At 40.7% G+C, this 26,261-nt stretch overlaps 1 protein-coding gene and 1 pseudogene across 2 annotated transcripts; one reads left to right on the top strand and one right to left on the bottom strand.

Annotated features, from left to right (window-relative positions):
• Positions 1-253: 253 nt before the first annotated feature.
• On the top strand, positions 254-17,361 carry KRCC1 (lysine rich coiled-coil 1). 2 transcript variants are annotated; one of them, XM_039252654.1, is made up of 3 exons: positions 254-444; positions 11,838-11,950; positions 15,980-17,361. In XM_039252654.1, exon 3 carries the CDS (start codon positions 15,990-15,992, stop codon positions 16,761-16,763), a length of 774 nt encoding a protein of 257 aa, XP_039108585.1. In that variant the 5' UTR covers positions 254-444; positions 11,838-11,950; positions 15,980-15,989; the 3' UTR covers positions 16,764-17,361. The 2 variants fall into 2 exon arrangements, with proteins under 2 accessions (XP_039108585.1, XP_039108584.1); XM_039252653.1 differs by having other exon boundaries at positions 255-444; positions 15,905-17,361.
• On the bottom strand, positions 12,522-13,164 carry LOC120245560 (annotated as a pseudogene).
• Positions 17,362-26,261: the final 8,900 nt, after the last annotated feature.

The raw sequence follows: 26,261 nt of genomic DNA, 5'->3' as shown, positions 1-26,261 counted from the left end.
ACTCACCCCAGGCGAGCGGCCCCACGCGCTCGCCCTTCCCTCCGTCAACGAGGGGAAAGTCCCCGGGGAAAGTCCACGGGACCGAGGGTGACAAGCCACAGTTAGAGCTGAGCCCCCAAAAAAGCCAGCGAGCTGGGTAGGACGAAAAGGGGCGGAGCTAAAGAGTCTCCCTGGGAGCGGGGCGCCCGCGCAAGCGCAGCAGTAACCCTTGCCGCCATGGCGTTGGCGCTGTCCAGTAAGCCGCCGGTGGTGGCGGAGACTTCCCCTCAGGAAGCCCGGTCTCCGCCTCCTCCTCTCACCCCGCCTGCTCGGCGGCGGAGGCGGCGGTGGCGGCAGCGCCTGTCCCTGCCTCTCCGCCACCTCCAGCCGGGCCTATACCCCGGCCGGCGGCGTTGGCGGGGAGGGGGACAGTAGTTGTAGACGCCCGCCCCTGCCTCAGAGAAGGTGAGTTCCCGCCCCGGCGGCGGGGGCGGCCCGGCCCATAGCCCCTCAGCCCCGCGGCCCAGTGAAGGCTGGGTGCGCCCAGAGTGTGCGCCATGGCCGACCGGGTCGGGGCCGGAGTGCATCCGCCCTCCTCCTCACCCGTCGCCCCGGGAAAGGGGCGCCACGGCCCTTCCGGTGGAGCGTGGAGGGGAGACGGACGCCTCGGCAAGCTCAGGGCGCTGAGGATTGAGGGGGCAGAGAGATGGCCAGGGAGCTGTCTTGACTGGAGTGGCAGGGAAAGGGAAGGGGGATTGATGAGGCAGCTCCGAGGGTAAGGAGAGAAACAGCCTGGGACGGGGAAGCCAGGACACCTCCGCGGGGCCGACTTCAACATCCGGGGAAGTAGACACTTGGGCCGAAGCGGAATTAGGACTTTGCCCACCGGAGGAAGTAGCCCCGGAGCTTAAACCTTCCGGGGCCCTGGGGCGAGAGCAGAGGGGCCAGGGCCTTGAGAGGTCCCTTTGGAGACTTTTCCTGGGCTTTTTGAGGGTAACACCCTATAAAACAAGCTTCTAAGATTTATAGGCCTGTCTTGATAGTGGTCTGAGTTCAGTACGGATCTACCAGTGTCAAAGATCGCAAAGTGGACAGTAGTGAGAGCGGTGAAAACCAGATTTTATCCAGACGCTCCCAACCGTAGGGGAAAGAGCTGAGCTCCATTTGCATTTGCGCAGAGGTGACTGGGAGTTTCAAAGGGAAAATGAGGGACCGGGGGAGAGGTGAGGGGTTCAAGAAGAGTCAGGGAAGTGAGAAATGACCAAGGGTTGTTCCTTGGGCATTTTGTTAGGCCAGCTGTGTCGGGCTGCTGGCAAGTAGAGACCTTAGGATTCTGTCCTCCCACAGCCACTGGGAGACCTAGGCCTCTCCTTCTCAGAGACAGGAAGGATTCACAGTCCAGATTCAGTAAGTACTCTTAAAAAGAGAGAGGGGGACCTGCTGTCAGTTGTTGGCACTGAAAACAGTTTCTTTTTGACAGCCCTGAGCTTTTTCTAGCAGGAGCTCCAAAGGGGACTGGGTCATCGCTGGGATTAATCCTTGAGCTGCCAGAGGCCATGTTAAAATGTGGTCAAGTCTCCCTGCAGGAGTTTGGAAGGAGTGTTTCTGCCCAACGTTTTCACAGTTCTCACCAACACATCTCCCCTAACACAAAAAGCTATTTCTTCATCATCTCGATCTAACAGATGTTTGAGTTCCTACGAGTACTATATGCCTGTGAACAGCCTATTTGTTCCAAACTAGGAAGTAAGGCTGTAAGGCAGTTTTGGAAAGGATTTTAGATGCTGGGGCTTAATCGCATTGCAGGTCTCAGTAAAACATTTAACCACCTTCAGTCTCATCATTTTTAGTATTTACCATGTTGACTTATGTTGCTTTTTGTCTCCAGAGGGAAAGATGGCGGAAGCCAAAATATCGTCGAATAATTTAGATTCTTTGTTTTCTGGAGAGAGATCAGTATAATAATCTCACGAAAATAATTTTGTTTTTACCCTCTTTCATGATAGATTCTATTTTTTGTACTATTCAATAGTCTTACATATTTCACTTTGGAGGAATGACAAAGTAAAAAATTTAAAAAGTATATGCTTCTTAAAACATTTTTAGAAGCACTTTTTATAAATTCCATGCACTAAAAATGGAACGAGAAAGTCATTGCAACCAAATGATGTCCTAGTGAATCTCTTAGTGAAGGCAACCTTAGGAAGACTAGATTTAATGTCTTGAGTCAGCCTAGGTTAGTTATTGTTCTGAGATAAAAAATAAAATCTGGATTTACTTGTTTTCATACCAGACTTACTGCCTCTCACCAACAAGTAAACCTGAGCAGTTTACAGATAGATGTTCAGACTACAGTTCAGTTTGGCCCCTGTAGCCAGATCACAGAAAGGTTTGGAAACAGTTTCTCACGGAAAAACAGGTTTTTGCCAGATGGCATTTTTTGTTTTTCGTGTGTGTGATGACTTTGAATGTGTGCAGTTTCTTAAGACTTTGTACAATGTCAGTTCACACAATGCTAGCTGTAACCATTCTATACAACTTCCAGGTGGTATAAGGAGAATACTGGAGTAGGAATCTTGACTAGTAATAGGTTCTAGTGCTAGTTTGCCCACTAGTTGTATGACCCGAGTAAGTCCCAAGCACTTTTTTCTTTTTTTTCCAAACTTTCAAAGTCCCAAACTTCCTTTTTGAGTTTTGTCATCTGTGGGGAGGCAGAATGGGATTAACCCAAAAGAATGGTTCTCAGCCAGGGATTATTTCGTGCCCCTACCCCAGAGGACATTTGGCAGTGTCTGAAGACATTTTTGGTTTCTACCACTGAGCACGGAAGGACATGGTGTGCACAGGTGCTGCCTGGCATCTATTTGATAGAAATAAAATGCCCAGGGCAGTCCCACACCCATGCCAACAAAGGATTCTTCTACCCAAAATGTCAGTGGTATCAGGGATGAGGACCTCTGTACCAACCAGACTCTGAGGCCCTAACTGACTTTACACTTCTGTATTGATATTCTTGCCATGGGTTGGCCGTGTACTAGAAGAGCAGTTCATAAAACACAAAACTTCGACGTATAATGGCTATCAGGTGACATTCAGAGTGATGAAATCTCTGGGTTAAGATTGAGACTATTCATTAGGATTTGAAAAACCAAATATAATTCATTACCTAAAAATTACCTCTTGTCACATTATTTTGGGTAAATATCCTTCATTAACTGTTCAGTTAACTGCTACCTAACAAATGGTAAATATGTGGCATATTATACTATTTAAAACACTAATAGAAGTCATATATTTTTACTTGAGATATTAGTAAAAGCCTTAAATAATTGCCAGGTTAGATAGTACATAAACAAGAAGAGGGAAAAAACATTGCTTGTTATTTACCCAGCATTTTTTTTTTCTTGGAAGACTTTGTTAGGAGATTAAAGGTATGAAAGAATTATTGTGCTTCCAGTTATTAAAATTCCAGTCTGTGTCAAGATCCTGATAGGACCATTCAAACCGATTTGAAGAACATCTGCTAAACCATTTTCACCTACAGCTGTATAGGTGAAACAGCTGTAACTAAGTGGAGTTCCTCTGTATTGAGCTTGAGAATGAACACATGTCAGTAAGGATTAAATATTGGCAAGCAGAGAATACATGGAAAGTATAAGATTACAAATAGGAAATTGAGAAACTCAAAAGAACCCAAAGAAATACCACGTAACCAGACTTATATGAAAAGATATAGACAGAATTTATGGTGAAGTTGTCATAATATTTTCCAGGACACTGTAATTCATTCTGTAACATTTCTCAAAAAAATTTTTTTTGGTTTCTCAAATATTTTTTACTGTTAAAATTTTTTTTACCCAGTAATTATATTCCTGAGGGATTCATAAAAATGAAACCACAAATAACCAATTCCTGGTTATTTGCTTCTTTTTAAGAAATTAAATGGACTTGGTTTGAGAATGAAGGACATTTTTGACTCCTTATTGAATCAGTAACCCATTTACATAGCATTGCCTAAAAATGTTTTCCTTTGTTTTCATGATATTAAGCAGAGATTTGGCTCAAATGACAAGAATCTAGCTAGTAACCATTGTTTTATTTATTCAGAAAACACTTTGAGCTCCTGCTCTGTGCCAGGTACTCTGCTCAGTACCGAGGATATACTGATGAATGAGGCACAACCCTTTTAAAGAGCTTAGTAGCTAATGTTTATTTGTGAAATTAGAAAAAGAAAAAAAACAAAAGGCAGTTTTAGAGGTTTTTTTTTTTTTTTAAACACCACAGTAAGTGTTTACTAATCTCTCAAACTGCAGTAATGGTGAGTGCTCCAGAGCTGGAGGTGGCTACTTTGCCTTTCCTGACACACAGCTTCTATCTCTGAGTCTGAAGTGGCTGCAGAGGAAACGTGGGATAGTAGTGTAAAGCAGGCAAATTCTCCATAGGGTGGAGAGGAAACAGGTTGACAGCCTCTAAAATTGTCAGTTTTAAGTGTAGATTAGCCAGGACTCCTGGGATAATCAGGAGGAGTTCATTGTTTTGTATAAACCTGTGCTCTGCCCAAGACATATTTGCTACCTGCACACCAGAGCATGTTATGTTGTAAATCTAATGTTGACAGATGGATAGAATGGTTTGGGAAGGAAGCTCTCTGGAGAGACATTAATGATTGATTGCTTGTTAGTTTCAGATCTGCTGACATTACTAGATGTCAATATATGAAAATATTGACTAGGCATGTAAAGTGACTAACAAGATTTCCCCTACTGTATTCATCACATATATGTTAGGACATAAACATTGGGGCTTTCCCCCCAACAGACCCATTCACAGCTACTAATCCCTTGAAAGGGATGGAATGCATCTGGTGGCATTCTGATGTAGGATGCCTGCCTTGTGTCCAAGTAAAACTAGCTTCACAAGCATGATCCTTGAGCTAGCTAGCCATGGAGTACTTACAATTATTGATGTTCAGAGACTTAGTTTAAATAAAGACAAATTTTATATTAAATATGTAACTATATTAAATGTATAGCACTCCCAGTTAATGATTTTGTTAATTCTTTTGTATTTTATCATTGGAAATATGCCATGGTAGTAAACCCTTAGTTATTTTTGTGATTGTTTTGTTAGTGTGAAATAGCTAGAGCTTGGCAAACTCCTAAATCAGATACTAATCTAATTTCCTGAAAAGGCAAGGTTAATAACCAGTATAGCTAGGAGTATTTCTGAGGCTGACAGCTACAGGGCTACATTTCTAGCACAATTAAGATCTCTAACAAATACTTAAATGGGTAAAATAAATAAATAAAAACCTGCAAAGATAACAAATAGTTACAAAAGATAGCAAGGATAACAGTCAGTTACTTAGTCTCCTAAAATGTAATGCTCTACTCTGCTTAGTCTTTCCTGAGATTATAATGGTGTTAAAAGATTGCAAAACTCAAGAGCAGGAACGAGGGAAGGCTATCCATTCTCCCCACTTCTATTCGGTATTGTACTGGAGGTCCTAGCCAGTAGAGTCAGACAAGAAAAACAAAAGGTGTTCAGATTGCAGAGAAATAACACTGTCTCTATTTGCAGATGATATGATCATCTGTGTAGGAAACACCAAGAAACCTAGGAAAAGACTACTAGAATAGGTTTAGCAAGGGGGCAAAATATTAGATCCATATAAAAAATCAATAGTATTTCTAAATATTAGCAACAAACATTTAGTAAGTTTAGATTTAAAGAAAAATACTGTTTACTACGGCATCAAAAAACATAAAGTACTTTTAGCTAGCTTTAATGGAATACAGAGAATGCTACATAACATTGCTGAGAGAAAAATGCAAATAATGGAAAAATATTAAATGTTTCCTAATACTTCTGAGTGAGTTAGATTTAAAAGTATATGGCCATAGGGTACCTGAGTGGCTCAGTTACTGGTTACGCATCTGACTCTTGATTTCAGTTCAGGTCATGATCTCATGGTTGGTGAGTTTGGGCCCTGCATTGGACCCTGAGCTAACAGTGTGGATCCTCCTTGGGATTCTCTCTCTTCCCCACTCATGTTTTCTCTTTCTCCCTCTCTCTCAAAATAAATACACTTTAAAACCAAAGTACAAGACCATACCATTTGGGGGTATATTTATTAAGGGGAAAGAACTAAGCTGAAACTAACCAAATTAACATACTAATTTTGCTCATTTTTTCTTCAGAGATGTTTAATACACATTTTTTAAAAAACATTCATGCTGTATGATGTTTAAGTGCCATGTCACAACATAAATGATGTGCATGGAGCATGAAATTTTTTTTACTAGATTTTTCACTTAAAATTCAGTTGATTTATTCATCAGACCTGAGACTTGCTGAAAACATTTTATACAGTGCAAAAGCTTGGCCTTTGCAATTTCTATTTTTTTAATTTATTTTTTAAAATATTTATTTTTGAGAGAGAGAGTACATGTGCTTGCAAAAACAGGGGAGGGGCAGTGAGGGCGAGAGAGAAAGAATCCCTAGCAGACTCCATACTCAGCATGGAGCCCAACACAGAGCTGGATCTCATGACTGAGATCATGACATGATATCTATTTCTAGAAATAAAAAAGTTTTCAGAATTTTGCTAGATATTTTCCAAAAATATTAGAAGGTAAATCTAAAAAAAATATTCCAGATGAGTTTCAGTCTAGACAAACTATTTCTGGCTTGAGACCTAATGCCATCCTGTAAGTAGTAAAATTAGCAGTATCCTTACAGGTTTCTGCTTCATATTGCATACTCCTTTGAGTATTAAAGTAGACATGACACACATTAACACAGGATATAAACTGAAATCTTCAAAAAGTTGGCTCAAAATCAGAAGAGCCAGAAGAGATAATAATGATCAAGTCTAACTTTCAGCTTTCTTTTTTTTTTTTTCTTTTAATGTTTATTTTTGAAAGAGTGAGAGCAAGGGAAGGGAAGATAGAGGGGGACAGAGGATCGCAAGTGGGCTCCGTGCTGACAGTAGACAGCCAGATACGAGGCTTGTACTCCTAAGATCATGACCTGAGCCACCCAGGAGCCCCCAGCTTTCATTTTATTTACTTTTTTAAAGTTTGTATTAATATGTTTATTTTTGAGAGAGAGAGAGAGTGCACGTATGTGTGAGCAGGGGAGGAACAGAGAGAGGTGGAGACAGAATCCAAAGCAGGCTCCCTGCTGTCAGCAAAAAACCCAGTGTGGAGCCAGAACCCACCAACTCTAAGATCATGACCTGAGCCAAAGTCAGTTGGTTAAGTGTCCAACTTGTGACTTCAGCTCAGGTCATGATCTCATGTTTAGTGAGTTTGGGCCCCCCATTGTGCACTGCGCTGGCAATGGGGAGCCTGCTTAGGATTCTCTCCCTCCCTCTCTCTCTGCCCTTCCCCCGCTTGCTCTTTCTCTGTCTCTCTCTAAGAAAAAAATATTTTTAAAAATAAGTACTAAAAAGTCCCTCTAAAACATGAGCTATCTTGAAATATGAAGAATTAGGTGGTACTGTCAGGCACTCTTGCTCTGCTTACATATAATCTTTATTTGGCTTTCTGTAGTTATGAGAATATTTGGTTGGAGAACATTTCACTATGTCAGTAAAATAGATGAAATCCTGAATAACAATAAAAGCTTATTCATTCAGTACTTACTATGAGCCATATACTGTTCTAAGCATTTTAATATATATTCATTTCCTTAAGGCTCACAACAACTCTTTGAAGTATATATTATATCCCTATTGTAGAGAATAGGAAATTAAGGCATAGAGAGGTTGAGAAATTTAACCAAGCTTACACAGCTAATAAGTGCCAGAACTAACTCCAGAGTCCCTGTGTCTGGCTCGTAGAAACAGTGAGATAAGTGACATAATATGATGGGCATTAGTTCTGCATAGGTGAATTGGCCTTATGTTTGGTGGATAATCTTTCTGGAAAAAAAAGCCAGCATTTAAAAATCCAGTTTAACAAATTAAGGTAAAATTATTTCTTTTTCCAAAAATATCTGTAATAAATCTTTAAGCTCTTCTAGTACACTTCATTGAGATATACTTTACTTAAAATATACACCTTTTTTTGTTTGTTTGTTTACTTATTTTTGAAAGAGAGAGAGAGCATCAGCAGGGGAGGGACAGAGAGAGACACATGAAGAATCCAAAGCAGGCTCCAGGCTCTGAACTGTCAGCACGGAGCCCAGCACGGAGCCCAATGCAGGGCTCAAACCCACAGACTGTGAGATCATGACCTGAGCTGAAGTTGGACGCCCAACCAACTGAGCCACCCAAGCACCCCATACACATATGTAAAGTACACAGGGCAGTGAGTTTTTGTCATGTGTATAGTCACATGCAACCATCATAAACAAAATGCCACATACTTCCATCAACACCCAAAGTGCCCATGCCTCTGTACAATCCATCCGTCCCTCTACTCCTATCCCTAGCAAGCACTAATCTGCTTTCTATCATTATCATTAGTTTCTATTTCTAGAATTTTTTGCAAACAGAGAATCATACAAGTAGGTACTCTTAGGTCTTGGCAATAAGCATGATGATTTTGAGATTTATCCATGTTGCCTGTATATTGCTATTTTGTTTCTTCTTTGTTGCTGAATAATTCTACTGTATTGATATACCAGGTTTCCTTTATCCATTAACCTACTGACAGACATTAGGGTTGCTTTAGTTGGGGGCTATTACAAATAAAGCTGCTATGAACATTCATGTACAGGGCTTTGCGTGGATGTATGTCTTCATTTCCCTTGGGCAAATACAAGTGAAATGGCTTGGACATATGGTAGATGCTTAATGTTTAAAGAAATTATCAAACTGCTTTGTCTAAAGTTGTACCATTTTAAATTCTAACAAGTAATGTATGAGAATTCCAGTTGTTCAACATCCTTACCAACATTTGGTATTTTTAGCCCTTTTAATTTTAATCATTTCCAGTGATAGTGTAGTAGTATCTCATTGTGATTTTAATTTACATTTACTTAGTCATATATAGAGAGGGGGGTGTTTATATATGCATATATGCATATATATATACACACACAGACACACACACACATACATACACTCTTTTTGAGGTGTCTTAAAATCTTATGCTCAGGGGCGGCTGGGTGGCTCAGTCGGTTAATCGTTTGACTTCGGCTCAGGTCATGATCTCACGGTTCATGGGTTCGGGCCCCGCATCGGGCTCTGTGCTGACAGCTAGCTCAGAGCCTGGAGCCTGTCTTCAGATTCTGTGTCTCCCTCTCTCTGACCCTCCCCTGCTCATGCTCATGCTGTCTCTCTCTCTCTCTCTCTCTCTCTCAGAAACAAATAAAACATTAAAAAAAAAATCTTATGCCCATCCATTTTAATTTGAATTTATCTTACTGAGTCATAAGAGTTCTATATGTATTCTAGATACAAGTCCTTTGTCTGATATATGAGATGGGAATATTTTCTCCCACTTTATGTCTTGCTTTTCATTTTAATTTTAAAGTCATAAGTAATTAAATTATAAACCTTGAAACAACTCAGAAATAATTCAGAGAGATAACTATATATAATAGAGAAACATTTTTAAATATTCATCATCCTTTCTAAAAAGTTTCTGATTTATAGTTTTTAAACTCATTTTTAGACAAACCTTATTCATCTATACACTGGTTCTGAAAATTAACCTGTAGAACCTTTAAATTCAGTTTTTATGGAGTTTTTAATTGCAAAGTAATGTTTTTTTGCACAAATTAAAACAGTACAGACATATGCAGAGAGCAAAACGTTAAATCTTGTCTCTGACTCCTTTCCTAACCCATATCTCAAGCCCCATTAAATATGTATCTTTTCAGATTTTTTTCTATGGATATTGATATATATATATACAAGATCAGACTCAAATCACACTAACACAAATCCATAATATTACCTAGTATCAAGGCTTTCTAAGTATTTCAAGGATATAGGCAATCAGGCAACTCTAAAGAAGCAAAGATCTTTAGGACATGAAAGATGGCTCCTCAGACATGCATCTTTGGCCCAAAATAATAGATGAGGTTTCTAAGTGAGGGTCCTCTCACACAGTGGGGGTATTTAAATTATGAATCATTTTATACCATTGCTTATGTGATATTCTTCATAGAGCTATGCCTCATAAGTCCTGAATTTATTTACTGTAGATAATCCTTAGGAACATCTTGCTAAGGGCATTTCAAAGATAAGTTCCCTTTCTTCTAGCCAATATCATTAGTCTCTTTTCTCAGAGGTCCAGAAGTTACCTGTCTTCTTCCTTCTCCCCCAACCCCTGAAAAGGAAATGAAGCAGCCCAGCTCCTTTAACTCCTTCCTATAAATAAATAAATAAATAAATAAATAAATAAATCGATAGATAAATAAATAAGAATATATTTAGTTTTTGGTTTTGTGTTAATAAATAAATAAGAGAATATATTTATTTTTTGGTTTTGTGATGTGTTTTTATACTAAAATTGGATTTTAGATTGATCAATAGATAGGTATTCTGGTATATAGGTAGATAAAGTTCTACATCTTGTTTTTTCCCCTTAATATATCATGGACTTTTCTCCATGACAATACATGTGGTTCCAACTCATTCATTTAAATGGCTGCATAGGAAGTACAATTTTGGCGTTCCATGATTGGTATCATATTTATAAACTAGTAAATTTCCATAAAATTGATTTCAACTGTTAGGAACTTTAGATAGTGGTACAGACCTCAAGCGTACATGTAGTATGTTTGGTGGAGATTATTTACTGTGGTGAGAAACCCTTTGAGCAAAAGTTCTGGAAGTTAATATGTGAATATGACTATAGCTTTAAGTGGCTTAGTGATCCTTGCTTGAGATCTTTTTTGTACAACTGTAGACTGTTGCCCACCCCAGATAAAGATCGTTTGTGGTTCCTTTGATTCCCAGATGACCTGAGATATAGCTAGAATCAGTAACTGTCTTAAAATAGACTGATTGTATTTCTCAAAATTGTCCGCTATAAAACACAATAATGCCAACGCCAAATATCTTTGCCCAGCCTTTCAAAACAGATCATTTCCATAGAGCCCAGACCCCTACTGGTGACCCAGTAACTTTTCTTTCAGAATATATTCTGGACTAAATAAAAATACACTATATTAAATATCAGAACCTTACTAAATGTTTGCATACTGAAATTTCATTCTAATTTGCAAAAAGATAGTAGATAGTCTTGCAGGCACTCAGGAAATTAAGATTTAAGATGGCATATGAAGTGATAGCTAGCTAAAGATTGAAAATATTACCTTAAATGTTTCATATGATCTTCAATGTTCCCTCCCTTTATTCATAGATACTACATTGAATGAATAAATATTGAGCTTTTACAGATACTCTTTGTAAAAGGTATATGGGAAGTAGTGATATAGTTTGAATTGCAAAGGATTTCACATTATGAGGGAGGCTGAAAATAAAGATCTTCTAAATCATAGGATTATTTCTTCTGAAGCTGATACTTTAATTTGAATGCAAACAAAACTCTGTCCTTAAACTTTTAGTTCAGACTAAACATGTTAAAAGTTATGAACGCTGTTTTCAAATTTAGAGGTAGACATTTGGGGTCACTGTGTTGTAAAACAAAATATAATTTATTTCTCCAGGGTGAAATATATGCTCAAAAAGCTAGCATAACCTTCAGGTTTATAGGAAGTAAAATAATAAGGAAATGGATTTGTGAATTTTCAGATACTGGATCTATGTTGGTGGTGTAAATTTAAACTTTGAACTACTTAATCTTTGTTGTAATAAGATTGTACTTGTTTTAGATGACTAGGAGTGGAGTATTAGACAAAAATAGATTTTGAGATCTCTGCATCATGTTTTTTAGCTTCCTGATTGTTGCACAGTCTCACCATTTGGGGAAAGTCCATGCTAGAAAACTGAAGCAGTTAATGGGAGAATATGATCAGATTTCTTCACCAAGTTCCCAGCCTGGTAAGGGTAAGTTTCCATTCACCTCTTTATTGATTTCTGCATGATCTGTAGGCTTTGGGGACTGGCTTCTTTCACTCAGCATGCCTTCAGGGCTTATCCATGTTGTACCACATATCAGCACTTCATTCCTTTTTATTGCTAAATAATATTCCATTGTATGAATATACCATATTTTATTTACCCATTCATCAGTTAATGGACATTGACTTGTTTCTACTTTTTACCTGTTGTGAATATTGCTGCTGTGAACATTTGTGTGTAAGTTTTTGTGTAAACATAGGTTTTCACTTCTCATGGATATATACCTAGGAGTGAAATTGCTGGGGCATATGGTAACACTGTGTTAACATTGTGAGGAATTGCCACATTGTTTTTCTTTTTTTTTCTTTTTAATTAGGAAACATTTCCAATGGTTATTCATAAAGTTATTAAAACAGCAAAAGTTGATTTACACCTATCAATAACAAAACAGGAAGGAAATGAAATGTTCAAGAGATATCCTAATAAGTTTCAAAGGAATATATACCAGGCTAAAAAGCTATAGTTAAACTGATTATATAACAGTTTATACTCATTCCTACATTTTCTCATTAAGTTCTTCCTTATATTTGCCTTTCCCTTTTCCAACTTGTTGAGATTTGGCTTTGCAGTCAAGATTTCTGATCAGGGGCGCCTGGGTGGCTCAGTAGATTAAGCATCTGATTCCAACTCGTGACTTCAGCTCAGGTCATGATCTTTCAGTTCGTAGGTTGGAGCCCTCCGTCAGGGCTTGGGATTCTCTCTCCGTCTCTCGCTTTCTGCCCCTCCCCAGATCCCTCTCTCTATCTCTGTCTCTAAATAAATAAATAAACTTTTAAAAAAAAAAAAAAGAATTTTTTTCTGATCTTTGTCCAGTTTTCCTGCTGATGACCACCTTGCTTGTGTAAATGCCCACATGGACAATTGTGCCATTACCTTCTCACATTGTACCTGCCCAGTGTAGATGACCTATGTCTTTCTATACACCTGGACTACCTTGCTGATTGCTAACCTTTATAGTGTCCTTGAACTGCCTGGACCTCATCATCCATGTGGATGGGCATGGAGCAGACATTGTACTTCTGCCACCAATCCTTGGAGAGTGGGGAAGACATGATCTTCCTGCACATGTGCAAGGGAGCGCTGCTGTGGCATTTGGGGGGTTTGCTGTGGTCCAAGGTCCCAAAGGGGTTGAACTTCATGGTGATGGTCTACGTGGCTCCGGGCAGGCTCAGACCCATGTGCATGCGGCCAGAAGTCCAAACTGTTTTTCAGAATAGCTGCACATTTTACATCCCCACCAGCGATGAATGAAATTACCCATTTTCCCACATCCTTGCCAACACTGCAGATCACCTGCCTTTTTTATTATAGCCATCCTTGTGGGTATGAAGTGTCAAAAATTGCTTGGGGTGCCTGGGTGGCTCAGTCAGTTAAGCGCCCAACTTCAGCTCACGTCATGATCTCACGGTTCGTGGGTTCTAGCCCCGCATCGGGCTCTGTGTTGACAGCTCAGAGACTGGAGCCTGCTTCGGATTCTGTGTCTCCCTCTCTCTTTGCCTCTCCCATGCTCACACTCTGTCTCTGTCTCTCAAAAATGAATAAACACTAAAAAAAGTTTGTAAGAATAAAAGTAGACAAAATGATATAATGAAACTTCATATACCATCATCCAGTTTCAGCAGTTATCACCATCTTTTGTATTTTGTTAGTGACTTTGTAAAAAACAGCTTTATTGAGATATAGCTAATATACAATAAACTGTACATAGTTAAGATACAAAATTTGATGAGTTTTGACAGACGTATATACCATCAGATGATCAATATAGTAAATATATCCAGACTCCAGAAAGTGCCCTTTCTAATCATCCCTCCCATCCTTTCCTGCCTCAGCCCCAAGCAAACACTGTTACTGTAGATTCATTTGCATTTTCTAGGGTTTTGTGTAAATGGAGTCATATGTTATGAACTCTTCTGTCAGGCTTCTCTCAGCATAAATATCTTGAGATTCATCGATCTTGTTGACTATATCAATAGTTCTCTCGTTATCACTGATAGTATTTCATTGTATGGATATAGCACTACCGACCGTTCCATTCACCTGTTGATCATCATTTCGCTTTTTTCCTTTCTGGGGCTATTACAAATAAAGTTACTATGAATATCCATGTATCATTCTTTGTGAGGACATTTGGACATATATTTACTTTTCTTTTGGGGGAAATATTGAGGAATGGAATAACTAGATCATACGGTAGGTGTATGTTTAACTTCCTCAGAAACTACCACATTGTTTGCTAGTGGTCGTGCCATTTTATATCTCTGACCAGCAATGTTCTAGTTGATCCATAGTCTTACCAGCAACCTGCTAATGTCATCCTTTTTATCCCAGGCATTCTAGTGAGTGCATGGTGGTATCTCATTGTGGTTTTAATTGACATTGCCCTGATGACAAATGATATTTTTTCATGTGTTCATTGGTTCTTTGCATCTATTCCTTTCTGAATTGCCTGTTCAAATCTTTCGCCTATATTGAATCAAATATTTGCTGCATTATTCTAGTTAGAATTTTTGTACTATTTAAGTTGAGTAGGAGCTAAATTTTCTGATTCACCAAATTAGACTTCATTTAGACTTGGCTTTTTAATCTCAAATTTCCAGAAAAGATAGCTGATCATTAGTGACTCTGGAGTGCTATGTCATGCTTCTTTCTTTCTGTTAAAGGGAAGAAACATTCTGTTCTATGTGAGTTATACCACCTCCTAATTTTTAGAGACAAAGTATATCACCAAAAATATATAGGGCATGATCTTGAGGTAAGTATGTTTTCTGCTGCATTTGTACTTGATGTAGGATTTGAGGTAGGGGAACGAAAAAAAAAAAAAAGGAATAGTGGTGCCCCACCAAAGGAATCAAAGAAACCAATGAAAAACTCATGTATCTACTTTAAATTTCTTCTGAAACTTTTCTCTGCATCAATCTCACATTCTCACAGCTTTCATCTCCATTTCCTCCCTTAACCTTCCCACCAGTGCTTTCTTTTATGTTATTTTTTTTAAAGTTTATTTATTTTTGAGACAGAGAGAGACAGAGCAGAGCAGTGGAGGGGCAGAGAGAGGGAGACACAGAATCTGAAGCAGGCTCCAGGCTCTGAGCTGTCAGCACAGAGCCCAATGCAGGGCTTGAACTCACAAACCGTGAGACCATGACCTGAGTGGAAGTTGGATGCTTAACCGACTGAGCCCCACCGGGTGCCCCACCCCCACCACTCCTCCCCGACCCACACCAGTACTTTACTAGAGAACAAACCAGAACATTCTAGAATGTTTTTTTTTTTTTTTTTACCGATCAGAAGTAATGGAATAAAATCCAAGTCCTGTACAGAAGATACAGAACTCTGTTCCCTCATCTTCCCTCATCCCCTATATGAAAGAGTAGTTTCATCTCATAGCAGAATTTCTCATTTCTAGCATTCCCAAACTATTTTATAAACATCCTTTTATTGTTAAGTCTTACAGTACTCTAGTCAGGTAAGTAGGTGTATTTATTTTATTTTGTTTGAGTAAACTGAAGATTTAAAAAATTAAATTACTTCTCTATGGTTCTGTTACTTCTCTTTAAAAACAATATACAGGAAACTGCTTAATCAGAACTTTAGGAAAATTGAATATTTCGATCAGGCCTCCTATCAGGGACGTGTGGTCCTTAACCACACATCCCTATATGCCTTACATTTTTAGCCATACAACAGAACCCTGTATCTCATCTGCTCTCTACCCTCTTCATCCCACTTCTGAGAATGATAGAACTACTTGTGAGTGGACTGGGAGATATTTGACTATCCTAATGCACCTTTTTGGCATATAATGTCATGATACTTAACTTTTATGCTGAATTAGGTTTTAATTTGTCTGGGTTTCTTTGTCTTGTTTTTTTGAAGCTCTCTTCAAGAGCAAAGGAAATATTCAGAATACAATAATCTAGTAAGAAGAATTTTCTCCCGTCTTCTCTATAGAGGATCCCTAATGAAGCATTCGAAGAAGACATATGACTCTTTTCAAGATGAACTTGAAGATTATATCAAAGTGCAGAAAGCCAGAGGCTTAGAGCCAAAGACTTGTTTCAGAAAGATGAGAGACGACTGTTTGGAAACTTGTGGGTACAAAGAAGAGGTTGCTTACAGACCGAGGTATAGAATGTTTGATCACAGACTCTCATCTGAGACTGCCCAGACGTACCCGAGATCGTGCCCTGTTTCACAAAAGGTGGAAAACCGGTTACCTCAGTGGCTACCAGCTCATGACAGCAGGCTAAGTGTAGACTCCCTGAGCTACTGCCAGTTCACCAGGGACTGTTTCTCCGAAAAACCAGAACCCCTGAACCTTAGTCAGCAAGCATATAACTGTCGCTCATACAGTGTGGAATCTGGAGTTTACAACCGTCTCTCCTCAGGAAACAGTGCCAGCACCCATCAAGCCAGTCATAAACAGATCCGTCCGCAGGGGAAAGGGCGCCCCGAGGAAGGCAGAGAAAAACCAGACGAGGAGCGGCCCAAGCATAAGAGGAAAAAAGGTTGTGAGGAAATAGATTTAGACAAACACAAGAACTTGCAAAGAAACGAAACACAGACGGAAACAGTCAGGGTCAGTACGAAAAAGCTTAAGAATCGAAAGGAGAGAAAAGGCCAAGACATGGCCTCTAAGAAAGAGGAACGTAAGCATAGAAAAGCGAAAAAGGAACAAGGTGAAGAGAAGACAGAGGAAGAAATGCTTTGGGACCAGTCTATCCTTGGATTTTGAAGATTCTGAGTTGGTTCTCCTGAGGTTAAATGGAAAAAATAGTCGAGGAGCTTGGTTTTATGATGTTCATGTTCATGTTGATTTTTTCATGTGAACAGGTACTTTAATTTCTAACAACAGGCCAAGTGAACAGAAAGTATTTAATATGCTTACTCTCCAGCATGGAAATTACTTTTCCTCATTTCCTTAAAGCATTCTTACATTTTTCTTCTCTATAGTGTAATTTTCCTTAATGAGAGTGGCACTGCTTTTACTCATCAAATTGCGATGATAGTAGAAGTATTTTTCCCTTAGGAGATCATTTATTTTAAATTGGAATATTAATAGGCTTTGCAAAATCTATTGCTTGATTTCTTTTAGTTTGGGGTGGAATATTTTTATATTCATTAGTTTTCTCTATGACACAATTTAGACTGATTTTTTTTCCTTTGTTAGCTCTAACTTGCAGTGCATTTTCTAGATTGTAAAGTGGAAAATGAAATATATTATAATAATAATAAGCTAAGGTTACATATAGTTTTAAAAGTTTCAAAGAGTCTTGATATAAAATCAGTTTATATTCTGGAAATATTTATAATAAAGTATTCTAATTTCTGCATTTTGTTGTTCTGTGTCAATAATATGTTCCCATTCAATGATGATTTTCTTTTGGAAAAGAAATAACAGAGTACTTGTACTTAAGAGGAAGATCTTTTGGGTGGGTCACACTTTACAGTTGTAAAAATTCTTTACTATACCTTGCTTATTCACATTTAAACCGACTTTTTGGGATAGAAACCTATTAATGACCACAATTTTTCCAAATAGTTGAAATTGAAGAGAGAGGAATTTATAAGAAATAAAACACTAATAGATTACTCTTTCCTAATCAGTGTTTTCATTCTGATCATTACCTTTTATTATGTAAAAGAAGTTATGGCCTGGGAATCTGAATCCCAGAATTTGAGTCTCAGCTATGCCATCAAGTTGTTATGTGACTTTGGGAGAGTCACTTAACTTCCATTTTCCTCGTTATCAAATATGAGTAGAAAGATTGGCCTCTAAAATGCCTTGGATAACAAGGTTCTGTGATATGAAAACTCTTTTTGCTTTCCACAATGCTGGGCTTACATGTCTATTTTAATATTAACTTTAGAATTATTTTGCTAAAAGTGATCTTAGCTTATATGTTAAAATGCATATAAATATATATATTATATGATATATATCTGTATCATATATATCACTCCATATACTCCCCCCCGCCCCCAACACACACACACCCATCCTCTTGCATGTAACCAGTCTCCCCACGCTTGCTGGGCTGCTGCCTTACCCAGCCCTGACCTCTTTCTCTGTATCACCACCTTGTTGATATAGCCTCCTACCTCACTGGGTCCCAAATAGCAAAGGAGGAAAGAAGGAGAAGAGGAAGGGAGAATAGATGACCTGTTTTATTTTAAACTAATGATCACAAGCCTCCAATCCATCAAGTTTCCATAGTAAGTTTCCCACTCTCAAAGATACCACTTTTATATTTTCTTCCCTTAAACCTTTCCCTTCCTAGTGCCTCCCAGAAGGCCTCTCTTCTCAGCTGATGACCTGACCTCACACTCCAGTGAGGAAATATGAAGTCTTCAGAGAGGAACTAACTCATTGTGGTACCATCAGATTTGTGAACTTCCCTCAGATACTCAGTTCTCTGTCTCCCCTCCTGTTACAGTTAAGGTATCCCTGCTCTTTTTAAAGATAGATCTCCCCTCATGCACTGGATCATATACCCTTTCACCTTCTCAAGGTCTTTATCTCTCCTGAACCCTGAGTCTCTCCTCCTTTACTGGATTATTCCCTTAGAATGGAAACATGCTTCTCTTTCTCCTCTACAAAAAACAACAACGACTCCCCTGACCCAAGGGAGTCATTCTCTCTCTTTCACCAAAGAACTTGTCTATGCCAGCCTATGCTTTCTCACCTCTCATTCTCTTCATCTCTGCCATCTAGTTTCCATCCCTTCTACTTTGCTGAAGCTGTTCTTGTCAAGGTCTCCAATGACCTCCATGTTGTCAAATCCAATGGATATTTTTTATTTGTATTCAGTTCTGCCTCTCAGCAACTTCTATCTGGTTGGTCAGTGCCTCTTCCTTGAAGTGCTCTTTCCTCAGCCTTCATAGCACTGTATTCACCTGATTTTCCTTACCTCTATAGCTCCTCCTTCTCATGGGCTTCTTTACTGTTTCCTCCTCCACCTACCTCTAAATGCATCATCATGTATAGTGCATTAGGGACTAGTTCTAGACCACCACTCTGGAATCACACATCCTAAGTGATCTTTTCCAGGCCCATGGGTTTAAACACACCTGTTTGTTGATGTTGTAGACTACATGTTCCCCATCCCCCAATTCATATGTTGAAATCTAATCCCCAGTGTAATGGTATATGGAGGTTGGGTCTTTGGGAGGGATTAGATCATGAGGGTAGAGCCCTTATGAATTGGTTTAGTACCTTTATAAAAAGAGGCCAAAGCTACCTCAGCCACCTAGTCTATGGTAATTTGTTATAGCAAGCCAGACTATCTAAGATAGATGACCTCTAAATTTCTATTTCTAGAGTAGATCTTCTCCCTGAGTTCTAGATTCATGTCCAACTGCACTTGTTGATATTTCCACTTGGAAACCCAAAAAAGTACTTGCTTCCCTCATCATCTGGCATTCCTTCCCACCTTCTCCCCCCCCGCCCCCCCCCCCCCCCCCCCCCCCCCCCCCCCCCCCCCCCCGTCTCTGTGAATAACAACAGCAACTCCATTGTTCAACCTTTTCTCTCCTACATCAGAGCCATCAGTAATTCCCCTGGGTATATCATCACATAATCTCTCCTATTGTCCAGTTTTCTGCATCTCCATTGACGGCATCCTGTCCCAAACCATCATTTATCCTTGTACCAAACAGGACAAGTTTGAAGAGAACTGCAGGACTGGAAGAAATCATCATGGGTTCTGAGTTCATGAGTGCAAAACGGGCACCAGAGACACCCAGCAACCAACTACGGCTATGGTCATCTAAGCCCTGAGGGTTTCAGAAATATCCAGCAAACAAAACCTGGCCTGAAAACAAAACAAAACAAACCTGCTGGGTTGAGAAACCAAATCGAGCTGGGAGGTAACACTAGGAGTAAGGAGAAGAGAAGGTTCAAACAGGGAGCAGGAAAATGTCCCAGATGAAACAAAACCCAGAAACAGCTGGAACAGCAAAATACAGCATCTAAGGTTCTCACCTGCGCAAGTAAAACCTGTAGGCCAATAGGAAATACAGCAGATTTTTCTGAAACGAGGCTTAGCCCTGAAAAACAAATAACGATATTTTGCACCCTTCACGATAACAAAAGAGGGAGCTCTGAGCTGTGAAGCTGCAAAAGGTACTCTAGGCCACCCCCTTCTCAGAAATGTCCTCCTAGTAGTCAAGGTTAACACATTTCATTAAATTTTGGAAAAGAGGAGGAGAATGTGCTCTAGCTACACATAACATATTACAAGAGAAAAATGAACTGTAAAATATTTTGACAAGAAGACACCAGAAAAATTTAGACACAAAACAGATGAAAAGTCTGACCTAACACTTCAAACAGGGTTGAAGTAAGAAAATAGTGAAAGCTTTGAGAAAAGCACATAGACTAGAAAAAGAATGGCCAGACAAGTGTGCAACTGAAAAAGAAAAGTAATTATGAATTCCAGGAAATATAAAATGTCATGCAGTAAAAAAAAAAAAAAAATTCTATTTTTCAGTCAGAAATATTCATTGAGCGTCACATTTGAGCAAGACATTGTTACTAAAACAGTAACCCTGACAGACACAGGAAAAAATAAGCAAAAGAAAAAAAATTGTTTTGGAAATAAAAGTTAAAAGGAATTCAAGGGAGCATAGACAATATGGAAAAAGGAAATAAAGTATAGAACGGAGAATAATGAAGATACAGCAACAGAAGTAAGAAAAAATACAAAAGACTTGCAAAAAGGTGATAAGGATAAAAGATAAGCAAAGGAGACTCAAATACACTTGTCCCTAAAGAAGAAAACAATCAGTGAAGCAGAACAGACACTTAAAACTGTGTTTATTGATGTGTAATTTGTGTTTATTAATGGCAATATGTATACACATTTGCAAAAACAGTTGCAGGTGTGCATGCAAAAGGTTGTTGACTTATTTAGGCAATGCATGGAGTGTTCTGACCCTGGGCAATAACTTATGCCCAAGACAGTTTTGAACTTTCAGATCTGACATACTTGGTTTTGAACTCCAGTTGTATATTTACAAGCTACATAGGGTCTATTCTTTGTTGGGGCAAATGGCAGCAATAATTTTTCCTTCCTGTACCACCCCTTAGAGAGTCCCTTCCCATACTGCTGAGCTTGGCCATGGGACTTGGTTTGGCCAACGAGAAGATAGCAAATGTGATGCAAGCTGGATTTGGAAAAGTGCCTGTGCTTGCTACTCATGCTACTTTTGGAACTCAGCCACCGGGAACAAGCCCTGCTGAATAACGAGAACCTCGTGGCCATGTCTCCATCACTCAGCTGACGTTGAACTGATTCCTCTTCCCCATGTACAAGGCACCTTGGCCACCCAACCCCCACTGAGACCGGCCAGCTGGCTCACAAAATTGTGAGAAATTACTGCTTGCTGTTCGACATCCTAAGTTGTTTGGCGGTGTGTGATGCAGCAAAAACTAACTTATACACTGTGATTTTAGGTGAGTTTCTGAATCTCTCTGGGTCTCAGTTCTCTCATCATATGGTGATGAGACAGATACCCTTGCAGCACTCTTCAGAAGATTAAATGAGAGGATATATGTCAAGTGCTGACACACCATAAAATACTCAACATAAAAACAAACAACCTTCGCAACCTACTCCGGAAGGACAGTCCTCAGGCTGGGCACTCTGCTTTAGTACTCTGTAGGCAGTCCTTATACCCAGAATGCCAGCGGAAAGCATGTGAAAGAGCTGGCAGCTGAGACCAAGGTATGAAGGTGCATGCCCCAGGTCACAGCACTAATCATGGAGGAGAGGGGTGCACTCTAGGCTTTCCCTGCCACACACCCCCAGGCTACCTGCCCTGGAAACAATGGATGCAAGGGCACTCGGGAACTCAGCTGGCTCTTCCAGGAGCATAAAGTATGGACTTTCATGGACAAGAAACAAACCAAAGAAAAGGACAACTCTCATAGGCAGTAAGGATATCCACATGTATCGTGGATCACTTGGAGAACAGGGTCCCTAATAACAGTGGATGCTGACTGGGCTCTGGCGCACAGCAAACATTTGACATTCTGTACATCTCATCCCCCACAGCGACCATAAAGGGAACTGCTCCCACCATTTTACATGGAAGAAAGGGAGACTCTGAGAACCACTCAAAGTAATTTTTCCAGGGTTACCCTGGAGCCCAGCCCTATCTCCTCCCAGATTTGAGGTTTGAACCCCAGCCCTTTAGGGAACCGATAGAATCCACGAGAAGGTGTGGTGGGTGGGGGTAGCTGGCAGACGGGTACTGGCTGGACTTCAGAGAATCTAGGGTCTTCCTGGAGGGACCAAGAGTGAGGAAACAGTTTTACTATAGACTTTGAAGGAAAGGAGGATGTCACCTCAGCACATATGAGGGAATATGCAGAGAATGTGAGGGCACAGAAGGCCCTGGAGGTTCTTTAAAAGTAAGGTGATAGTCTTGGTCTGATAAGAAAGGGGTAATGGGCTGTTTCTAGGCAGAAAAAGAGAGCATTGGACTAGAGGGTCTGGAAGATTCCCCTCCAAATGGGGAGAATGGAACCATGCACCATGAAATTTTACACTTCATCATGAGCTGTCAAGAGATGCCACCAACAGGATGAAAATGTAAGGCAAAGAGGGCAGATCTCACACCCATAGATCCAGCAAAGGAGGGGCACCTGGGCGGATCAGTCAGTTAAGTGTCTGACTTCCATTCAGGTCATGATCTCGTGGTTCATGGGTTTGAGCCCTGCATCTGGCTCATAGCTAACTGCTGGATCCTGGAGTCTGCTTTGGATTCTGTGTCTCCCTGTCTCTTTCCTCCTCCCCTGCTCATGTTCTGTCTCTCCTTCTCTCTCAAAAATAAGTAAACATTAAAAAAAAAAAAAAAAGAATCAGCAAAGGACTCATCTGCAGAATATAGAAAAAAATGCAAACAATACACCAGAAAAATGTTCAAGAGACCTCGATCAGAGCTTCACAAGAGAGAGGGCAATCTGGGTGGCTCAGTCGGTTAAGTAGCTGAGTCTTGATTTCAGCTTAGGTCAAGATCGCCAGGTTGTGGGATTGAGCACCCTCTGTTGGACTCTGATGCTGGGTATGGCAGAGCCTGCTTCAGATTCTCTCTCTCTCCAGGTGCCTTCGTGGCTCAGTCAGTTAAGTGTCCAACAGACTATATCATGATCTCACAGTTCATGAGCTCGAACCCCACATGGGGCTCTGCACTGACAGCTTGGGGCCTGCTTGAAATTCTGTCTCCCTCTCTCTCTCTGCCCCTCCCCCACTTGTGCTCATGCTCTCGCTCTCGCTCTCAAATAAATAAGTAAAGATTTTTTTAAAAAAGATTCTCTCTCCCTCTGCCCCTCTCCCCTACTCTAAAGTTAAATGAATTAATAAACAAACAAGAGAGCAACCCCCCCAAGCCAGGAGATGTTAGGAAAGGGACTCGGTATCATTGGAAACAGGGAAATGCCTGTTTTGTTTTTGCTTATTCTGAATTTCACTTTGATTATTACAATTAGATACAGAATTTAATTCGAAGCATTAGAAAGAATCAGAAGCACCCAAACACTTCTGGGGGAGGAGTTCAATTGATAAAACTTCTTTCAAAAAATATTTGGTGTTGCTGTGTTTGATAAAGCTGAGTATACAATGCATGTTACACAGAAATTCCACTCTTAGGCAAACAGCCTCTAGAAATGCAGATTTGTGGGCATCAGAAGATGTATATATGAATATTTATGACATTTTAAATACCCTAGACCAGAAACATTCATAACCCCATGAATGGATAAATGATCTGTGATTATATATTTTTTAAAAATAGAATGGAATATCACACAACCATGAACAGGAACACATTGTAGTGAAGTTCAGAAGTGTGTTGAACAAAAGAAGTGCACGCTGTATGAATTCCACTTGGGTAAAGCTCAAACACAAAAACTGACTATCATTTTTCAAGATGTCTACTTAAGTGATAAGCTATAGGGAAGGACGAGATTACCACAGAAGTCAAGCTAGTGCCCCACAGTTCAGGTGAGGAGGGAAAGGAGCCAGACTTCCGGGGTGTGGGCAGCGTTCTGTTTACTGACCTAAATATGGTTCGCTGCATATTTCCTTTGTGATAAATCACTGTGCTTTGTATTTTTGTTGTGTGCATATTTTCTGCATGTGTGCTATATTTCACAGTGTAAGAATGGTGTATTTTTAAAATTTTTTTGAAATAGACTTGAAACCAGATATAACGATGTCGATTAGCTTAGACACAGGTTGCATTCCAAGGTGATGAGCTTGGATGGCTTAGGTGTTCCTGAAGCAGCTTAAAAACTGCAGTGGGGACATGGGAATGCCTGATATGTAGGATGAGATCTAAAACTCAAGGCGGATACAAAGGAAGGGGTGTGGCTTGCTGCTTCCCTGGCTCGCAGGGGCCTGGCTAGGAAGTCTGAGCGACGGGAACGTTGGACTTCTTCTGGAGCTCAGAGTGAAACTTGCACCCGGCACTAGGCTCCTTACTTCCTCTTGAGATTCTAGCCAGTGGCCTCTGCTCTCTGTGGGCCCACAGGACTTCTACTTAACACGGCCTCAAAGACTTGTAAGCTTGAGAAGGTGAGGGTTCCATCTTTTTGTGGAAATTGCTTTCAGTAAACTAGTACATTCCAGGTAAGAGTTGAGCCAAACATGCTGGTGGCATTTGGGCACTAGTTGGGAGGGAAGATGGCTGAGGTGTGAACTGGAGGAGGTGGTGGGGCGGGGTGGGGGGAACCCTGGGTGAGGCAGGTGGGACTTCTTGGATCTGGGCTTCCTAGTGGGAGCCACACATTGACGATGAAGTGTCAGGGCCTTCCTTCACTCGTGTATTCAGTTGTATTTATTAAGCATCTACTTTATGCCAACACACTTTGATAGGGTAAGGAACTCCTATTCAAGTGTCGGGGATAGAAAATGGGCCAAATTTCAAAAAGCTAAATTGCATTTAGATCCTTGCTACTCAAAGTTAGTCTGGGTCCACGCAGCGCCAGCATCACCTGGGCCTTTGGTAGAAATGCAGAATCTCAGACCCCATTCCAGACCAGTGATTCAGAATCAGCCTTTTAACAATATCTCAAAGCCCTGGGTTAGGTCATGGGAAATACCATGGAGAGCAACCAAGTAGGGAAGGGGCACAGGGTGTTCCCCAGGGTCAGGAGGTGAGAAGGTGACAGGGCAACTAGGCCTAGAAGGAGTCTTCAGAAGGAGATAAATAGGTAAAGAGTTTTGTTGGCTTCTAGTGGAGAAGGACAAAGGCCCTGCCTGAGGTCAGGGTGTGCCGGCTTAATCCCCTCCAGCCTGGAGAACAGTGTGACTGGAAGGCAAGAGCACACGAGGGAGGGCCCCTGATGGATTTTGATCAGAGGAGTGGCTTTTGGCCTAGATTACATGATAGTTAAAGGATTAATTCTGGCTGCGGGTTTGGAAATAGACTTAGTAAGCAGGAGCTGAGAGACCAGTTAGCAGGGGACAGGCCTGATTCAGCAGAAAAGGGGTCTGGCCCCGGGCAAGAACCACTGCAGTAAAGAGAAGTGGTTTTTTGGGGGGTTTTTAAAATTTATTTCTGAGAGAGAGAGACAGCATGAGCAGGGGAGGGGCAGAGAGAGGGAGACACGGAATCTTAAACAGGCTCCAGGCTCTGAGTTAGCTGTCAGCATAGAGCCCGACGCGGGGCTTGAACCCATGAACCACGAGATCATGACCTGAGCCGAAGTCGAACACTTAACTGACTGAGCCACCCAGACGCCCCTCAGGAGGTATTTTGAATGTAGAACAGGGAGGACCAACTGACGGTGCTGCGTATGCCACGTGAGAGAAGCCAGGGAGCAGCCGGGGTCTCCTGTGGTTCCGGTCTGAGCAATGGAAGGAGGGACAGGAGCCAAAGGACACAAAGAGCCTGCAGGAAGAGCAGGCTCCTCAAACTTCCCACGAGTTCCCTTGGAGAAGCGTGGAACGGAGTCTCCTGGGTCTGGGGCGAGAGCCCGATGCAGAAGGAAATGCCTTAGAGAATTTGATTTCACCTGCACGGTATTTTGCGAATTTTGCTTTCTACTGTATAGTGTAGCCATGTTTGTCTTAACATACAGCACCCCAGCTAAGAAAACAAAGCCAGAGGGGCAGAGACGAGGCAGAGAAGTAGGCAGGGACCTGACAGCCTAGCAGGCCATGGAGAAAAGTAGAAGTTAAGGTAAGGACTCGAGAGCGGCCTGAGCAGAGGCTCTGTGGCCTGA

The sequence above is a fragment of the Hyaena hyaena genome, unplaced genomic scaffold, assembly GCF_003009895.1.
Source record: "Hyaena hyaena isolate Hyena2069 unplaced genomic scaffold, ASM300989v1 scaffold_421, whole genome shotgun sequence".
In the NCBI taxonomy this organism is placed as follows: domain Eukaryota; kingdom Metazoa; phylum Chordata; class Mammalia; order Carnivora; family Hyaenidae; genus Hyaena; species Hyaena hyaena.
The sequence above is the reverse complement of the archived record's forward strand: the minus strand, read 5'-3'. Positions and strand labels throughout refer to the sequence as shown.